Below are 16,071 nucleotides of genomic sequence, written 5' to 3'. Positions count from 1 at the left end.
GAAATCAAGGCTGCACCTAAAGCCTAATGGTCTGATGAAAGCACCAAATACTTATTGTTCTTTCTTCTTCTCCCTGTCAGGCCTTTAATTGATTCATACCCTATTTTTCCTAATGCCATCATTACATGCACCTTTGGGAAGAGGTGAGGAGAACTGACAAAATTGTTCACAGAAAAGCCCATGCAAGATGGGCTTGAGGCAATCTAGACTCCACCTCAAAAACAGCTGCATTTCAAAAATCACTACTGAGGTCCACCCAACCACAGGTCAAGTCTCCTGTGTGCTTAAGTCTTTACCCCACTGGGATTACTAATTGGATCAAACCTCTCTAATTCAGAGTTACAGGCATTTTGTTTTAGGGGAAAGTTTGAATTATACGTTTTTAAAATACAAATGAGTTCTTTCCTACAGCAATGCTTACTGCCCTGAGCACTGCAGTAAAACTTAGATTAGGGAATTACTCCCTTGTGTGGGACTTTTATGAAATGGAAAAGTCCAAGGAAAGTATCAAGAAAATTAAGAAAGCCTTAAGAAAATAAATCAGTCAACAAAATTGTATCTTAAATACAATCAAAACTTCATGTTTAATAGGGATTCATCTGTTTCCCATACTCTCTTACATGTCCAGTTCAGACAGAAATCATGGAAGAAAAGACTTTTCTGTGAGCTAGAACGGACCACCTGCTTGACCGGATGGCTCTGAGGAATAGCCAAACTCCCAATGGGCAAAGGGCTGTGAGGAAGAGCAACACATATCAGAAGAATTTTCAACAAGGGCTGAAACACCATGAAGTTAGCCACAAAATGGAATTAATGAGAGAAGCCCCAACCCAATGGGAGTCTGCCTGATTTTAACGAACCCAAACTCTAACATTGTACTGGAAGAGGAAGGAACATTAAAATCCAGCCTGATTATCACTGTTTACAGAATTTCTCACCAGAGGCCCACAGATGAAAAGGCTGCTTACTCTAAAGCCCTTAGAACCCTATAGTGAACTGCACATGCGAGGGATCTAGGCTGCGTGCTCCTTATGAGACTCTAATGCGTGATGATCTGAGGTGGAAGTTTCATCCCGAAACCACCTCCACTACCACCCCGTCCATGGAAAAACTGTCTTCCACAAAACTGGTCCCTGGTGCCAAAAAGGTTGGGGACTGCTGCCTTAGAATATAAGAAACAACTCAAGCAGCCAACAGGTCTGGAGTTACACTTCCAGCCCTCCCCTTTGTACACACTCAATACTCCTTGCTGAACTGGCTATTAATAACCACTTGTGAAATCCCTCCCCACACCTGCACTTAGTCCTTTGTCTCTTCCTACCTTCCTTTACTGAGTGGTGACAAAATAATAGAGAGTGGAAGATGGTGATGGGCAATGAAGAGGGACCTATTTCTGAAGAGATGTTTTAAAGATATTTTATTTTTCAATACCAGTAATGACTGAAAATGAAAGAATTAAAGCAGGAAGCAAAACAAAAACAAACAAGAAACCCAAAACTTGCAACCTAAACTTTCTGGGAAAAAAAAAAAATTGCTATAAATGTTAAAAGACTTAAAGAGAACATTTACAATGCAGCCCTGATGTACCTAATCATTACTTCAAATGGCTGGATGTTTTAAGCTGAGAATCTTCCCAGTGCCTTTCTAGTGCTCTAAAATCATCCCCCAAACAGATGAGAAATGAGACAAACAGGTCTCCCTTCTTGAGTACATAATTTTTATAAATTGCATCGGACCCACAGTGAATGTACTTTAGAGAGTTTCCCCAACACTAAAGAGAAATTCAAAGATCAAATGGCAGCAAAAGATCAGGGAAAGAATGTAGAAGAACCATGCAGTCACAGAGCTAACCTGCAAGCTGCCCTTAGTCCTATACACCTGAAATCAAATCCATAGCCAGTGGTGAGGAAGACATCAGAAGTTAGCTGCATGATGGCACAGCTGGGTCCTATCTCCCTGCCAGGGGTCTCAACTGTAACTCGCGCTCCAACTGCTCTGCAGTCAGGGTGCCCTGGATGGCTTCGCAGCCCGGATTGAACACAGAGTAGGCGCTCTTCTCTCCCTCCTTCTTCTCTTCAGGGCCTCGTGTCCCGACGTACATCCAATAGAACAAGGACAGGACAAAATATGCCAGGCCAAATTCCAGTTCCACAAACAATCCCAGCAGGACCAACCAGAGAAGAACCTTCAAGAAGGTGATATTGGTCAGGAAAGACTGGTCCCAGCATGATGGTAGAGGAATGGCTATGTTCCATGGTGGCTGTGATGTGCTGCCCTGGGGCTGCGGCGCTTCCTAGGATACACAAACAAAAGAAAGAATAAAGGGTAATGGAGCTGAGATGATCAAAACTAATCTGAAAAGGCAGTTTTCATTGCTGTGAGAAGGCTGCTGGCTCATTGATTTCTATTCTCTCACCCTACTCTCTAAAACAATCACCTCCAAAGAACTATGTGCTCTGCTCCAACTGAATCAAAACTGATCAGCACTTAGTGAGATCAGACCTAATAAAAGCCCTACAGCATTCAGACAGATTCTTATTCGTGGGAGTCATTTCTTCAGATTAGTCTGCTGCTAAGAAGAGCTAATTTGTGCCCCATACAGAAACTCCTGAATAACCGATAATGCAACAGTCATGACAAATGCTTCAAACACAGAGTCAACGTACCTTTGTTGATCTGATTAGATGACCTAAAATATTATGACTGGCGTGATTCTAAAATAGAGACAGGAAACAAAAATCCTTTTCACGTTAAAAAAAAAAAAAAAAAAATCAGCCAGGCGCACACTTGTAATCCCAGCACTTTGGAAGGCTGAGGCAGGCAGATTACTTGAGCTCAGGAGTTTGAGACCAGCCTGGCCAACATGGTGAAACCTCATCTCTACTAAAAATACAAAAATTAGCCAGCATGGTGGCACATGACTATAATCCCAGCTACTCAGGAGGCTGAGGCATGAGAATTGCTCAAACCTGGGAGATGGAAGATGCAGTGAGCTGAGATTGCACCACCACACCCTAGCTTGGGTGACAGAGCAAGACACTGTCTCAAAAACAACAAAAACCACTGTTACAGCCATTACTGGGCCCTCTTACCTTCCCATCCCCGTGACTAACCTACACAGGTCGTTGTCACTCACCCAAGGCCCAGCCAATGTCTCCTAACTAGACTCCCTGCCTCCTATCTCTTCCCTCCCCAAGCCATCCTATGTACAACTGCTAAATGAATTTTCTTAAAGACCGATCATCCTCCTGCCCACAAATCTTCAAAAACTTTCACTGCCTACAGGATAAAATCCAAATTCCTTGGGCTGGAACCCAAGGACCTCAATTTGTTCAACAGATTGAAATGCCAGTACACAGGCTCCTGTGCCAGATGCTAATGGCAGACACAGGTATTTAGACAGCTCTGTGTCCAGTCCACTGTTCTCAGAACTCTTTGAGCATGCCCTACAATAAGGAATACATTTGAGACTGTAACCCAGAATACATATATGCAACAACCTTTCACAAGTCAACACTTACCCTCCCGGAGACATTCTCTTGTATTTCCTATTCTATTTTAAAAACATTTTTAATAGGGGACAAGATCTTCTATATTAATTTCACCATCCACTAGTGGGTCACAGTGGTCTAGGAAATTCCATTACAACAGGATCCACAATCTTTTGTTCTATAAATGACCCTTCTACTCCAGCTTAACTGGTCTTATTACCCAAAGATATTCTCAGTCCTCATCTCAGGCCTAGAATTCCATCCACTTCCTCTTTCTTCCTCAACTATTTGCCTTCCATCCAGGCAAGCACAGTTCATGAACTGTCAGCCCTGACCTCCCTGGCCATCAGGGAGGGTGCCCCCTCTGCCTCCCCAAGCACCAGCTAGCTCTCCTGCTCATTGAGCATCAAACTATTCAGTACTACAGTGTCTCTCTTTTAATATAGGTCATGTGATGTGTGATGCCAGATTGTTTAAGTACCAGGAGGCAACGTGTCTCCAGATCCAAACACAGCATCCCATACTTAGGTTCTCAATACATAGCAGAACTTTTAATTCATCTCTTCAGTTACATCCCCTATTCTTCTTCACATGAATATTTAAAAGGGGATCACAAATACTGGTTATCTGATTTATGATGCTTCAGAAGTTCTATTTTGTCAGAACCTTCTTTTTATAGCATCAACACTGTAATTAGTATCTCTTCGGTTCGATTAGAAAGTCTGATTGGAGAGGCCCTTATATTATCAGCCACATCCCTGACCCCTGATACTCTAAGAAACGTCTGTTTCAGATTTGACATGCATGCATAGTACTTCTGGCCCAAGAAGAATGCATCTGGGCAGTGTACTGGGCAAGGGGGAGAGTAGCATGAGACGACAGGGCTAAGGAGGGAGGGCAGGAGGGTGGGAGCCAGATCAAGTACAGCCAGGCAGGCTGCAGTGAAGATTCTGGAAATGGGAAACAGCTGAAGGTCTAAGCAGGGAACTTATAATCCACCTTTCATTTAAGACTGCTCCAGCTGTCATCTGGAGCAAGGGTTCCCAATCCCGGGACCCATATGGATTTGTGGCCTGTTAGGAACCAGGCCATACAGCAGGTGGTGAGTGGCCAGTGAGCATGCATTACTGCCTGAGCTCCACTTCCTGTCAGATCAGCGGTGGCATTAGATTCTCATAAGACCATGAACCCTATTGTGAACTGCGCATGCGCAGGATCTAGGGCGCCCGCTCCTTATGAGAATTTAACTCATGCCTGATGATCTGAGGTGGAACAGCTTCATCCTGAAGCCATTTCTCCCCACCCCTGGGTAGAAAAATTGTCTTCCACGAAATCCCTGGTGCTAAAAAGGTTGGGGAGGAGGCCTAGCAAGAGAGAGCCAGACATTGACCAGGGGGGTGACAGCAGTCAGATGGAAATAATGGATTGATAGACACAAAATACATTTTGAATATACATGTTGAAATTCACAATAAACTAAATTTATCATTTAGGGAGTATAAAAAGAAGAATGCTCCTATGCCACCATTTACTGAGAGCCTTCAAATGTATGAACTCTTGTAATCCAGCAGGCAGGCATTATTATTCCCAATTTACTGATAAGAAAACACTAAGAGATTAAGTAATTTCCCTAAAGCCATACAACTAGTGATAGGCAGAGATGAGGTCAGTCTGGGATCCTAGGATGGTCTCCTCCAAAACCCATTTTATTTAATTAAGGGCCTTTATAGGGGCTGGCAAGAGAAAGGTTAGGGAGCTAGAGGGAGATGGGTGTGCGGGGCGGGGGGTAAACAAACTGACGAAGGGAACAAACAAAGAAGAGGAGAGATACGGACATTCCTCTGCCTCATTTGGAATTTGTCTGAGTACCACTTCCCTTCTGCTGTAAAACCTGGGTGAAGAAGTGTTTATGACTGTTGCATCACACACAGGCATGGTCCAAGGAAGGCACTGCCATACCTCAAATATCAGGCTGCTTCCTACCTCAGGGCCTCTGCACTTGTGGTTCCCTCTGAGAGGAATGCTACCTTCCCCTCACATATCACCTGGTTGGCCCCCTCCTACTACAAACAGCAAAACTGTCACCATATGTGCCCTTGGCTTAGTCCCCGTTTTTGCCAGGGTGGTTTCTTCTTGTTAAATGTCTCCTCCTTAGTGAGTTCTCCCTGCTCAGCTGATTTAAAATAGTACTCTGCTACCCTCACCCCTAATTCACTATCACAATCTACTGGTTCTATCTTTTTTCTTTCATAGCATTTATCTGGTTTTGTTTATTGTCCTCCTTTCCCTGTTGCCCAAGCTCAAATGCAAGTTGTACAAGAGTAGCACTTGTGTCTTAATCACACTGTCTCCCAGGATTTAGGACAAAGGCTGGAACACGGTGGGCACATGACAAGATTTTTGTTGAATGAATGAATGATAGTGAGGGAAAGGGAGAAATTCAAGATAACTACTAGATTTTGGAGGGGTGAGGCAAAGCTGTGCTTAGCCAGGCGACTCCAAAGGAGAGCCTTTGAGCAGAAAGCCAGGCTGAGCCAAGGCCTGGAGGTCAGGAGTGGTGGATGGGTATGGGGAATGGGTTCTGGAGCAGGGTGGTATGCAGGGGGCTTGCCTGGGATATGGCTGGAGAGGGAAGCAGGAGGCTTCTATAGGAATTTTTAAAAGTTACCAGCATTTTTGTCCTAATGTGGAAGAAGCTCGTCACAGAATTATTTCGGGAAACTGCTTTTCTCCAAGCAAAATCTGGTAGTGGGAAGGAGGATGTGGATACTTCCTCATCAATGACTACTGAAAAGATGCAGCAGCATTGTCGGTCAGAGGGAGGCCCGGGTGGGGGCAGAGGCATCATTGTGGTCAGAGCTCGGCCCAGATGGAGGCCACAGTGGCTTCCATCCATGGCATAGCACGAGGCAGCTGCAGCCTTGGCGGTTCACTTGTGTTGCCCCAAATGACATGGTTTAGTTATTTTGATGGCCAAAGAGTATTCCTTTGTGCATATACATTACAGTTTCTCGATCCCTTCATCTGTGCATGGACAGGAGATAAAATTTTTGGAATCTCCATGCCTGAGATTAAAAGGTGTGGGACTTTCTCTACCAGGCTCATTTCTTTGGACCTAATGTCCTCTAGGTTTCTCCACGTGGCTGTGGATGACAGGATTTCCCAAAGGTTTATGGCTGAAGCATATTCCACAGTGTATCTGTATGGTGGTTTCTTTATCCCTTCAGCTGTTGGGTGGACAGGACAGGTCATTTACCATGATGACCTCTAGGTTCAACAGTGTGGCTGCAAATGATGTAATTTCATTATATTTTTCTGGATGAAGAGTATTCCATTTGTGTATATATACTACAGTTTCTTTATCCCTTCATCTGTGGATGAACAGGTTTCTCCACATGATTGCAAATGGATTTCATCCATTTCTGTGGTGAAAGGATATTCCATTCTGGATATATATTTCAGTTTTGTCATCCCTTCATCAAGGGAATAACAGGTTCAACTGTGTGGCTCCAGGTGATATGATTTCAGTATATGTGCATGGCTGAAGGGTATTCCATTGTGAATGAATACTACAGTTTCTGTATCCCTTCATCTGTGGATGAACAGGTCTTTCTCCACGTTGCTGGAAGTGGGGTGATGTCCTAAAGTTTGATGGCTGAAGAGTATTCCACTGTGCATATATCCTAGAGTTTCTGTATTCCTTCATCTGTGAATGAACAGGACTGTTTTACATTTGGCTTATGCCAATGGCCATGTGGAAGCAGTCACTCTCCAGGTGAACTGAAAATGCCAGACTGACATTGGTGGCAAACGAAACAGGATGCCTTTGATGAAGGCTGTACATTGCCAGGAAGAGATTTGTGTCATCACTCTGCTAGAACGTGGCACCAATCCAGATCTTATGGATGTCTACAGCAACAACGCACTACACTATGCTATCTATAATGAGAACACACTACTGGCAGAAAAACTGCCTTCACACCATGTGAATACTGAAGTGCTGAACAAGCATGGAAACACACCACTTTATAGTTTGCAAAACACAGCAAAAGGTGGAATTTTAGTGAAGAAACAAGCAAATGTACATGCTGTTGATAGGTTGAAAAGAACAGCCCTCATGGCTGTTGTACATTATGGCTTGTCAGGTATAGTTAGCATTCTTCTTCAACAAAGTATATGCATACTCAAGAGTATGTATTAACAGACTGCAGAAGATCATGCTATTTCTGATGGTCTGACAAACACAACAAATTTTGCAACATTAAAAAAAAAGATACTTGAAAACGGTCTTCAAAACAACCACCCAGAAGAAGCATCCAAGAAGAATGCAAGTTTGAAAAAAGGAGGAGCAAGTGCAAAAGATTCTGGGAGTTCTGAAGCATCTGCATTCAGTATTTTCAAAAAACTGTGTGTTGATTCATGCCCTAAACCAGATGATGAAGACTTGACTTTTACTACCAAGCAGAGTATCCCTGAGAGTGTTTCAAGGTCTTTACTTGGACCTTCACATAAAAAAGGAAAAAAATACATAGTAAATGAAAAGGGAGAAGGGCCTCCTGAAAACATCTTTCCCTAAAGCCTACCATGGAAATGAAAGATTCTGTTGTGAAGAAAGCAATAGAAAGGAAGAATGAACAAACACTGAAAGCAGAACAAGAAGTACAAGTGACCTCAGAGGAAGAACAAGAAAAGCTTGAAAGTGAAAATAAATAGCCACAGGTTGAAGAAGCTAGAAAGAAGTACAAAAGTAAAAACAAAAAACAAAAAACAAAAAACAACAACAACAAAAAAACAGTATCAAAAAAACCTGTAGGATAGTACATCTGCTGATGACGATGATAAATTAATTCAACAAAGGAAGAGTGGAAAACCTTACCATCAGCGATTTCCTAGGAAGAAGAATGAAGAGTATGCTAGGCCTGCAAAGAAAATGTCAAATGAAGAGAAAAAGGTCAAAAAGCAAACTCATTTAGAGATGAACCTGATGACTTAACTCGGCTATCTGAAACAGCTTCAGAGGATCATGAGGAATCTTACCCTCATTATAAGAAGTTTATGATGCTCATTAAGCAATATGGAATGGATTGTAATGATTCTCATATCCTAATGGAAATCCACAATGCATTTATTTCATGTGAAAAGTCACTGGACCTTAAAAAAATTATCTGTGAACAACTTACACTAGACAATAAAAATATGAAAACTGAGTTTAGTGTACTGAAGAAGGAGCTATCCAAAACACAAGAAATGAAGTCACAGTTCAATATTAAAAAGTGGAATGGAAACAAGAACTCTACAGTTTGAATGCACCTTAAAAGAAGAAGATGAGAAGAAATGCTAATATGTTGTATGAAAACATTAGGGAAGAGTTAGAAAGGAAAGTGGAGCAACATAGGAAAGAAGTTGAAGTAAAAGAACAGCTTGAACTGACCATCGGATCACTAGAAATGGAATTGAAGGCTTGAAGAAATACTTTAAGTCAAGATTCTTGCAGTCATAGAAAAAAGAAAGACCTGATGCATGAAAATTGCTTGTTGAAGAGAGATACTGCCTTTATTGTGTATGTAAGTATACACAATAAAAAATAAGAACCTCAAAAAGGAAAAGAAATATTGAAGGACATTGAAATTATTAAAGAAATGAATGGTGACCTTCAAGAGACTATAAAACTCAATGGAAAAATGTTAACAAAAACAGTATCCCAGTATAGTCAACAGCTTAACGACCTCAAAACTGAGAACAAAATGCTCAAGTCTCAACTGGAGAAGGAGAAACAAAACAAGGAAAGACTAGAAGCTGAAGTTGAGTCATTCCATGCTAGACTGGCTGCTGCTGTAAGTGAGCGTGATCAAAGTGTGAAAACAAAAAGAGACCTAGAACTTTAGAGAGAGCACAAGGCGTTTCTTTACAAGAAAGAAAATGAGTTCTGATATTTCTGAACTAAAAGATAATAATGAGTTTTTAACTGAGCAACTTTCCGAAGCTCAAATTAAATTCAATACCCTAAAAAGTAAACTCCATGACACAAGAAATTCTCTCAGAGAAAAGGTTTTGGTTTTATAAAGTGTACAAAAAGACCTCTAAGCCAAGTAAATCCTTTGGAAAGTGGGACTACGTAGAGGAGAGAATATCTCAACTACAACGTGAAAATCTGCTGCCTCAACAACTAGATGGTGCTCATAAGAAAGGGGTACCTTACAAAAGGTAATTAATATCCAAGGATGCTGCCTTGAGAGTGAAAAGGAAGGTCTTCTGCTACAAGGGAAAAATGAGGAGTTAATCAATGAATGTAATCATTTAAAAGATTGTTTCAGTATGAAAAAGAGAAAGCTGAAGGAGAAGTAAGTATCAAAAAAGATAAACATTCTTAAACTCCCAGAAGGAAAATTTAAAATATTTGGCTATGGCTACATGTTGAACCTAGTTGAATATAAAAATTAATAGATGAAAAATGTGTTTACCATACTGTATAATTCCATTTACATGAAACATCCGGAAAAGACAAATGTATAGAGATAGAAAGTAGATTGACGTTTGTGCAGGGCTGGGGTTGGAAACGGGTAGTAACCGCTAACGTGCATGAGGGGTCTCCTTGGAGTGATGGAGGCGTTCTAAAGTTGGATTGTAGTGATGGTTGCATGACTCAGTAAATTTACTAAAAATCTTTGAATTGTATGTTAAAAGAGATAAATTCTGTAGTATGTAAATCTTATTTCAATAAAGCTGTTTCAATTAAAACACAAAAATTAAAAATAATTTTTAAAAAATAGAATGCTAAAATCTCTGACAGGCCACAGTGTGCCATCAAAATTATCTGACATGAATTGTAAATTAGAAATTTTCTTTTCTAAACTAGAGGCAGAATCTGAAGAAAAAAAATTAAATGAGAATTTTCACACCAGAGCAAACCCAGAAATGGTAACAGTCAATGAAAACGAGCTTAAGGCAGAGTCTCTTATGAAAAACAGAGCAATTAACAAGAAACTGGAGGTCCAGCATTTCCTCTCATCCTTTGGCCATCAGGGTTCTCAATAATGGAAGTTTTTCTCTGAGTTCAGTTTCTCTGGGTCCAACTCAATGATCTCATTCCTTTGGAAATGAGACATACAGTCAAAAGCTCATTGCGTGGGTTAGACATTGTTTTTAACTGCAGAGAGAAAAAGAATAAGGGAAATGGTTTCTAAAATCTTAAGCAAGTGTTGTACTTAGAAAGTTCTAGTCAACAACAAAATTATCCAAAGACAATTAACACAAACTGCACACAAGGATTGTTTGAACTCTGCTGCGCTCTTTTCACCTTTCTGCAAGTCACCTGGAATCCTGTATATCACTGAGAATATCAAATCAAAATTAATAGGTTCACTAATTTTTAAAAATTCCCTCAAATCAAATGTGCAATAATAGATGAACTTAACGGAAACAATTTTAAGGCGAGAAAGGTACACTTTTCTTCCACTACATTTTCATTTTAAAGGGAATTTTTTAGTTCTTATTACACTTAGGAGGAACAAAGCCCTTGGCACAAATTATTACAAAGCACTTATCCCTTGATACGTTTTGTCCTGTATTTCCACACAGACATTTCAATCTCACCGCAAGCCACCTTAGCATTTTACTGATGAGTTAAAACTAAATGAAAACACAAAAGGATGCAAATTAAATTCATCTGCAAAATAAGAGATTATCAAAAGAATTAAATGTGAAAAGGTTTTCATACTAAATCACTTTTTGTCTTGAACATTGACTGTGGAACTTGAATAAGCTTCTGCCACTACCGCAGTTTCAGTTACCACACTTTGGTAAATTCTGTATTCAAATGCATTTCTAAGTCACAGGCTATGTGGGCTACTAGCTGCATGTGCCCCAGGTGCGAATCAAATGAAGTTTTAATTACTGCTACTTTTGATCAGTATCCAATTAGACCTTTTACCCTCCATTAGCAGAGGGCTGTGGCTCAACTTGGTTGTGGAAAGGTTTCCCGAAGCCACAGGGCGTCACGATAACTCAATTCGGGGTGAATAAATTCAGGGCAGAGGTGCTTTCTTCCAGAACCCTCGACTCTCGCCTCCTGCCTCGAATCAGGAGCTGCATGGGTCGCGGGCTGGAAAGAAAATATCAAAACCGGTAACAGTGCTGACACGTGGGGCGGGAGATGAGCGGTCCAGCCCTGGAGCAGGAGGGAAGCGCCAGTAGCCCCGCCTCCGGCAGCTAGGGCCACACCCCCGGCAGCTAGGGCCGCCCCCTCGACTGTGGCTCCGAGGCCACGTCTTAGGGCCGAGGTTTCCGTCTTCTCACCTGAACTAGGCCGGGCTGGGCTCGGGCACTCGCGGGCCTAGGTTTCCATACCAGGAACCGCTTTAGCCACCCCGAGGCTGCCTTTAGAGTCGCTGCTGCTTCCGCCTTCTCTCCTGGGGTTTGTGCGCCCTGACTGGCAGCGCTGGGTTGGGCTGCCAGACCCGCCCGTTTCCGCGCGGCCCGAAACTCAGCTAACCGTTGTTCCATCGCGCGCGCCTCGCGTCCGTTGGCCGGTAAGGGAGCGCGCGCCCGCAGGCCGCACAGCCGTTGCCTCCTCTCGTCCCCCGCCGGGCCGCCGTGCGCCTGCGTGACAGGAGCCCCTGCTGCGCGTGCGCAGGGGTGTGACCCGCGTCCACTTCGTTTGTGAAGTCTAGCGGGTGGCGTGTGTCCTTAGCCGTCCTCTCTTCACAGGCAAAGTGTCACCTCCTCAAGCCAAGTCTAAAGCACAGGGGTGCCCCATTGCCCCTCTCCCAAGGGCCGCTCTGCCTTGCTCCACCTCACTTAAGGGCTTGAGCACCCACTGATCCGGCGTCCTGTATTCGGGATCTCTGTTGTTGGGCACCAATAAAGAACGCCACAGTGAGAAGATGGTTCCAGGGCATGGGAGACGCCCGTGATCCCTAGGACTTTCCAGCGCTACATCCTACCCTTTTTCTCTTATCAAGGGTATGCCAATCTTAGTACCTGGGGGTGACTTTCTCACTGCTCACAAAGCAGGCTGTGCAGCTCCATCATTGCTCTTGCCACGTTGGGAGATTGTCTCGTTTTGTGTCTAGATACGTCAGAACCTTAAAAAGCCAACAACAAAAACTTTCATTGGGATGCAACATAAAATACACATATCTTGAGAGTATGGCTCAGTAGATTTGCTCTTATGTATGCACCTGTGTAACTACTACCCAGATGGAGATAAAGAACATTTCTGTACTCTGGGAGTTTCCTTGTGCCCTGTCCCAATCAGTACCCTCCCAAAAGGACACAGTTCAGGTTAGGGGCTGTTTTATACGTTCTTAAAGCTGTAAGTATCTAACTAAGTGTCACTCACATAATTAAGACTCAAATATTTGTTGGATCTGGCTGAGGTTGAATCGAGAAATTAGAACGGAGTCATCCATTCCTTTAACAAACGTTTACCTAGGGCCTGCTCTGTTTCAAGTCACAGGCACTGGGGATGCTGGGATGAAAGGAAAAAACAAACCAGAAAACCTGTTTTCTTAGAGCTTACACTCCAAATGGAAAGACAGACAATAAACAAATGTGTAACTACATGTTTCATGTCATACCAGGTACTGATAAGTGCTGTGAAGAAAAGTGAAGCAAAGTAGGCAATGGTGGAGGTATTAGAGAAGACCTCCCTGAAGGTTTGTCATTTGAGCATAGACTTAAATGAGTGAGTGAGGCATGTAGATATCTGAACAGGAGTGTTTCAGTCAAAGGAAACAAGTGCAAATGTCCAGAGGCCTCAAATAGCGTGCTTGACCTGTTCACAGAACATCAGGGAGGCTGTTATGACTGGATTGGAAGGAGGGAGAAGGAGGCAGGAAGGGAGGGAGGGAGGGAGGGAGGGAGGGCACGAGGGAGAGAGGGGAGGAGGGAGGGAAAGAATGACAGAAAATAAAGATGCTAGGGACAAGATCATGCATGTAAGGCCCTGTAGGCCATGGTGAAGACTAAGTGTGGTGGGAAGCAGTTAGTGGATTTTGAGCAGGAGATAATATGATATGACATATTTTTAAAGGATTACACTGGCTGATGGAGGTATAATCCTTTGATCCTTCCAGGATGCAAGAATAGAAGAAGGGAAAACAGCTAGGAATAAATATAGTAGAATGAGAGATTGTAGTAGTTTGAGCTGGAGTGGTAGTGATGGAGGTCACAAGAACTGGTCAGATTCTGAATGTATTTTGAAGATCTGAGCCAACATGGCGTGAGACAGATTGGATGCGGAATGTGAGAAAAAAAGGTATCAAGGATGACAGGGCCAGCCATGGTGGCCCACGCCTATAATCCCAGCACTTTGGGAGGCCGAGACAGGGGGATCGCTTGAACCTGGGAGTTCAAGAACAGCCTGGGCAACATAGCAAGACCATGTCACTATAAAAAAAAAAAAAAGGATGACAGTTTTCTTCCATTGCTACCCCACTCGTCCCGCCCCCGCATACACACACACATGCCCTGAGCAACCAGGCAAATGATGCTGGAGCCCTCTACTGAAATGAGGGCATACTGGGAAGAGAGGATTACAGAATAAACATTGAAAGTTTTGTTTTGGACATAGAAAGAACTCGAGATGCCTATTGGATATCCAAAAAATAGGCAGTTAGATAGTGAAAATGAATTGAGCGGAAAGTCAGGACTGGAGGCACCCACTGGGATTCATCAGCATGTGTATATTTAAAGCTGTGAGACTGGATAAGCTCAGTGAGTGTGGATACCAAGAGATATGAGGACTGAGACCTGAGTGGATTAGAGATGGTTTGTAAGAGAAAAGAATGGGATTACACCACAATGGTCCTCTCTTTGAGAACCCACAGAGAAAATTTCTTGCCCATTTTGGTGTCAACAGTATGTCTGCTGCTCTTGAGAGATGGGATTCTTTCACTGATTTTGTCTCCCACTTGATGATGACTCTAAGACCTTAGACCCACATCTTGCAGGCATATAGAATTAAGGCATATGATTTGTGGGCAGTTGCAGTCAGGGTCCCTGACAGGAAACATGGCAACTTCCAAAGGGTGAAGTAAGAAGGGCTTAGTGAAGGAGTACGTTACAAAGGTATGGCAGGATGAAGGAAGCCAGCAAGGGATGGTTCACGTGAAGTGCTACCTGTCTCTAGGCCTGAAGCAGCAGGAGGACAGAGCAGTTATCAGAACCCAGTGAGCCCTGTAGCTATAGGAGAAGCCAGGAGACACAGGAGCCCTTCAGGGAACATAGAACAAGTAGAGAAGGGTGGAAAGAGGATCAGAAGAGGGAAACAAAGAACATCCAGGCCAGTGCTAACGTGGTTCCTGCTCTGTCCTGCTTTGGAAACCTTATTTTCTTTTTGCTTTGTTTTATTTATCATGAACTTACTTTTTCTTGGTGCTTTGTAAGCCTCTTTAAATCCTTTTTGGAAGAGGTTTAAAGAATAGAAAAAAGAAAAGATGAAAGAGACAATCATGAAGAACAACTCCTGCCAAGCCAACTTCATTTCCTCTTTGATAGGATTATGAGACTAGTAAATAAAAAGGGTCCCCAAAATGTGCTTAATGTGTGAATTTCATTAATTTTTATTATGAAATGTTTTGTGAATACCGCATTTTACATACATATAATGTATATGTGTCATACATATACATTATAAATAAAATACCCACATGCCTTGTGGCCCTTGTCCCTGCCCAAATTTCATGTCAAATTGTAATCCCCAGTGTGGAGGTGGGGCCTGGTGGGATTGGATCATGGGTGTTGTTTCTAATGGTTTAGCACCACCCCCTAGTGCTGTCTTGTGATAGAGTTCTCACTAGATCTGGTTGTTTAAAAGTGTGTGACTTGCTGGGTGCAGTGGCTCACACCTGTAATCCCAGCACTTTGGGAGGCCAAGGCAGGTGGATCAATTGAAACAAAGAGTTCGAGAGCAGCCTGGCCAACATGGTGAAACTTTGTCTCCACTAAAAATACAAAAATTAGCTGGGCATGGTGGCACACGCTTGTAATCCTAGCTACTCAGGAGGCTGAGGCATGAGAATCGCGTGAACCCAGGAGGCGGAGGTTGCAGTGAGGCGAGATTGTGCTGCTGCACTCCAGCCCGGGCAACAGAGCGAGACCCTGTCTCAGAAAAAAAAAATGTGTGGCACTTCCTCGCCCCTTCTCTCTTCCTCCTGCTCCAGCCATGTAAGACCTACCTGCTTTCCCTTCACCATCTGCCATGATTGTAAGTTTCCTGAGGTCTCCCCAGCTATGCTTCCTATACAACCTGTGGAACTGTGAACCAATTAAACCTCTTTATAAATTACCCAGTCTCAGGTGTTTCTTCATAGCAATGCAAGAATGCACTGATACAGGCCCTGTTATATAATTGAGTCATTGGCCCAATTCTATGTTCCTCTCTGTATCCACGCCATAAAAGGCAGAGTATACTTCCCCATTCCTTGACTGTAAACTCAGCCATGCAAATTGCTTTGGCCAAATGGGATGATGGCAGAAACTATGCAACAGGAACTTGAAGTGTGTTTGTCCTGTTGAGTAAATTATCATAATATTCCACATTTCCATGAGATAAACTTGCAACAGCTAGCCAACTAAT

The 16,071-nt window shown here is 42.9% G+C and overlaps 1 protein-coding gene across 4 annotated transcripts; it reads right to left on the bottom strand.

Annotated features, from left to right (window-relative positions):
- Positions 1-558: 558 nt before the first annotated feature.
- SAYSD1 (SAYSVFN motif domain containing 1) lies at positions 559-12,087 on the bottom strand. 4 transcript variants are annotated; one of them, XM_074039055.1, is made up of 3 exons: positions 11,787-12,087; positions 6,103-10,638; positions 559-2,293 (listed from the first exon to the last, which is right to left on the bottom strand). In XM_074039055.1, exons 2-3 carry the CDS (start codon positions 6,385-6,387, stop codon positions 1,949-1,951), a joined length of 630 nt encoding a protein of 209 aa, XP_073895156.1. In that variant the 5' UTR covers positions 6,388-10,638; positions 11,787-12,087; the 3' UTR covers positions 559-1,948. The 4 variants fall into 4 exon arrangements, with proteins under 4 accessions (XP_073895156.1, XP_073895157.1, XP_073895158.1 ...); XM_074039056.1 differs by having other exon boundaries at positions 6,160-10,638; XM_074039057.1 differs by having other exon boundaries at positions 6,160-10,638; positions 11,983-12,087.
- Positions 12,088-16,071: the final 3,984 nt, after the last annotated feature.

The sequence above is a fragment of the Macaca fascicularis genome, chromosome 4 (genome assembly GCF_037993035.2).
Source record: "Macaca fascicularis isolate 582-1 chromosome 4, T2T-MFA8v1.1".
NCBI classification, from domain to species: Eukaryota; Metazoa; Chordata; class Mammalia; order Primates; family Cercopithecidae; genus Macaca; species Macaca fascicularis.
This window is presented reverse-complemented; position numbering and strand designations above follow the sequence as displayed.

What these genes read in the sequence shown, in the direction of transcription:
- SAYSD1 (XM_074039055.1), bottom strand. Translation starts at nt 6,387, where the DNA reads ATGGATGGAAGCCACTGTGGCCTCCATCTGGGCCGAGCTCTGACCACA. An exon ending in CCTCTCCAGCCATATCCCAG is followed by an intron (nt 2,294 to 6,102) that starts GCAAGCCCCCTG and finishes TGTGTATCCTAG; the next exon opens with GAAGCGCCGCAGCCCCAGGG.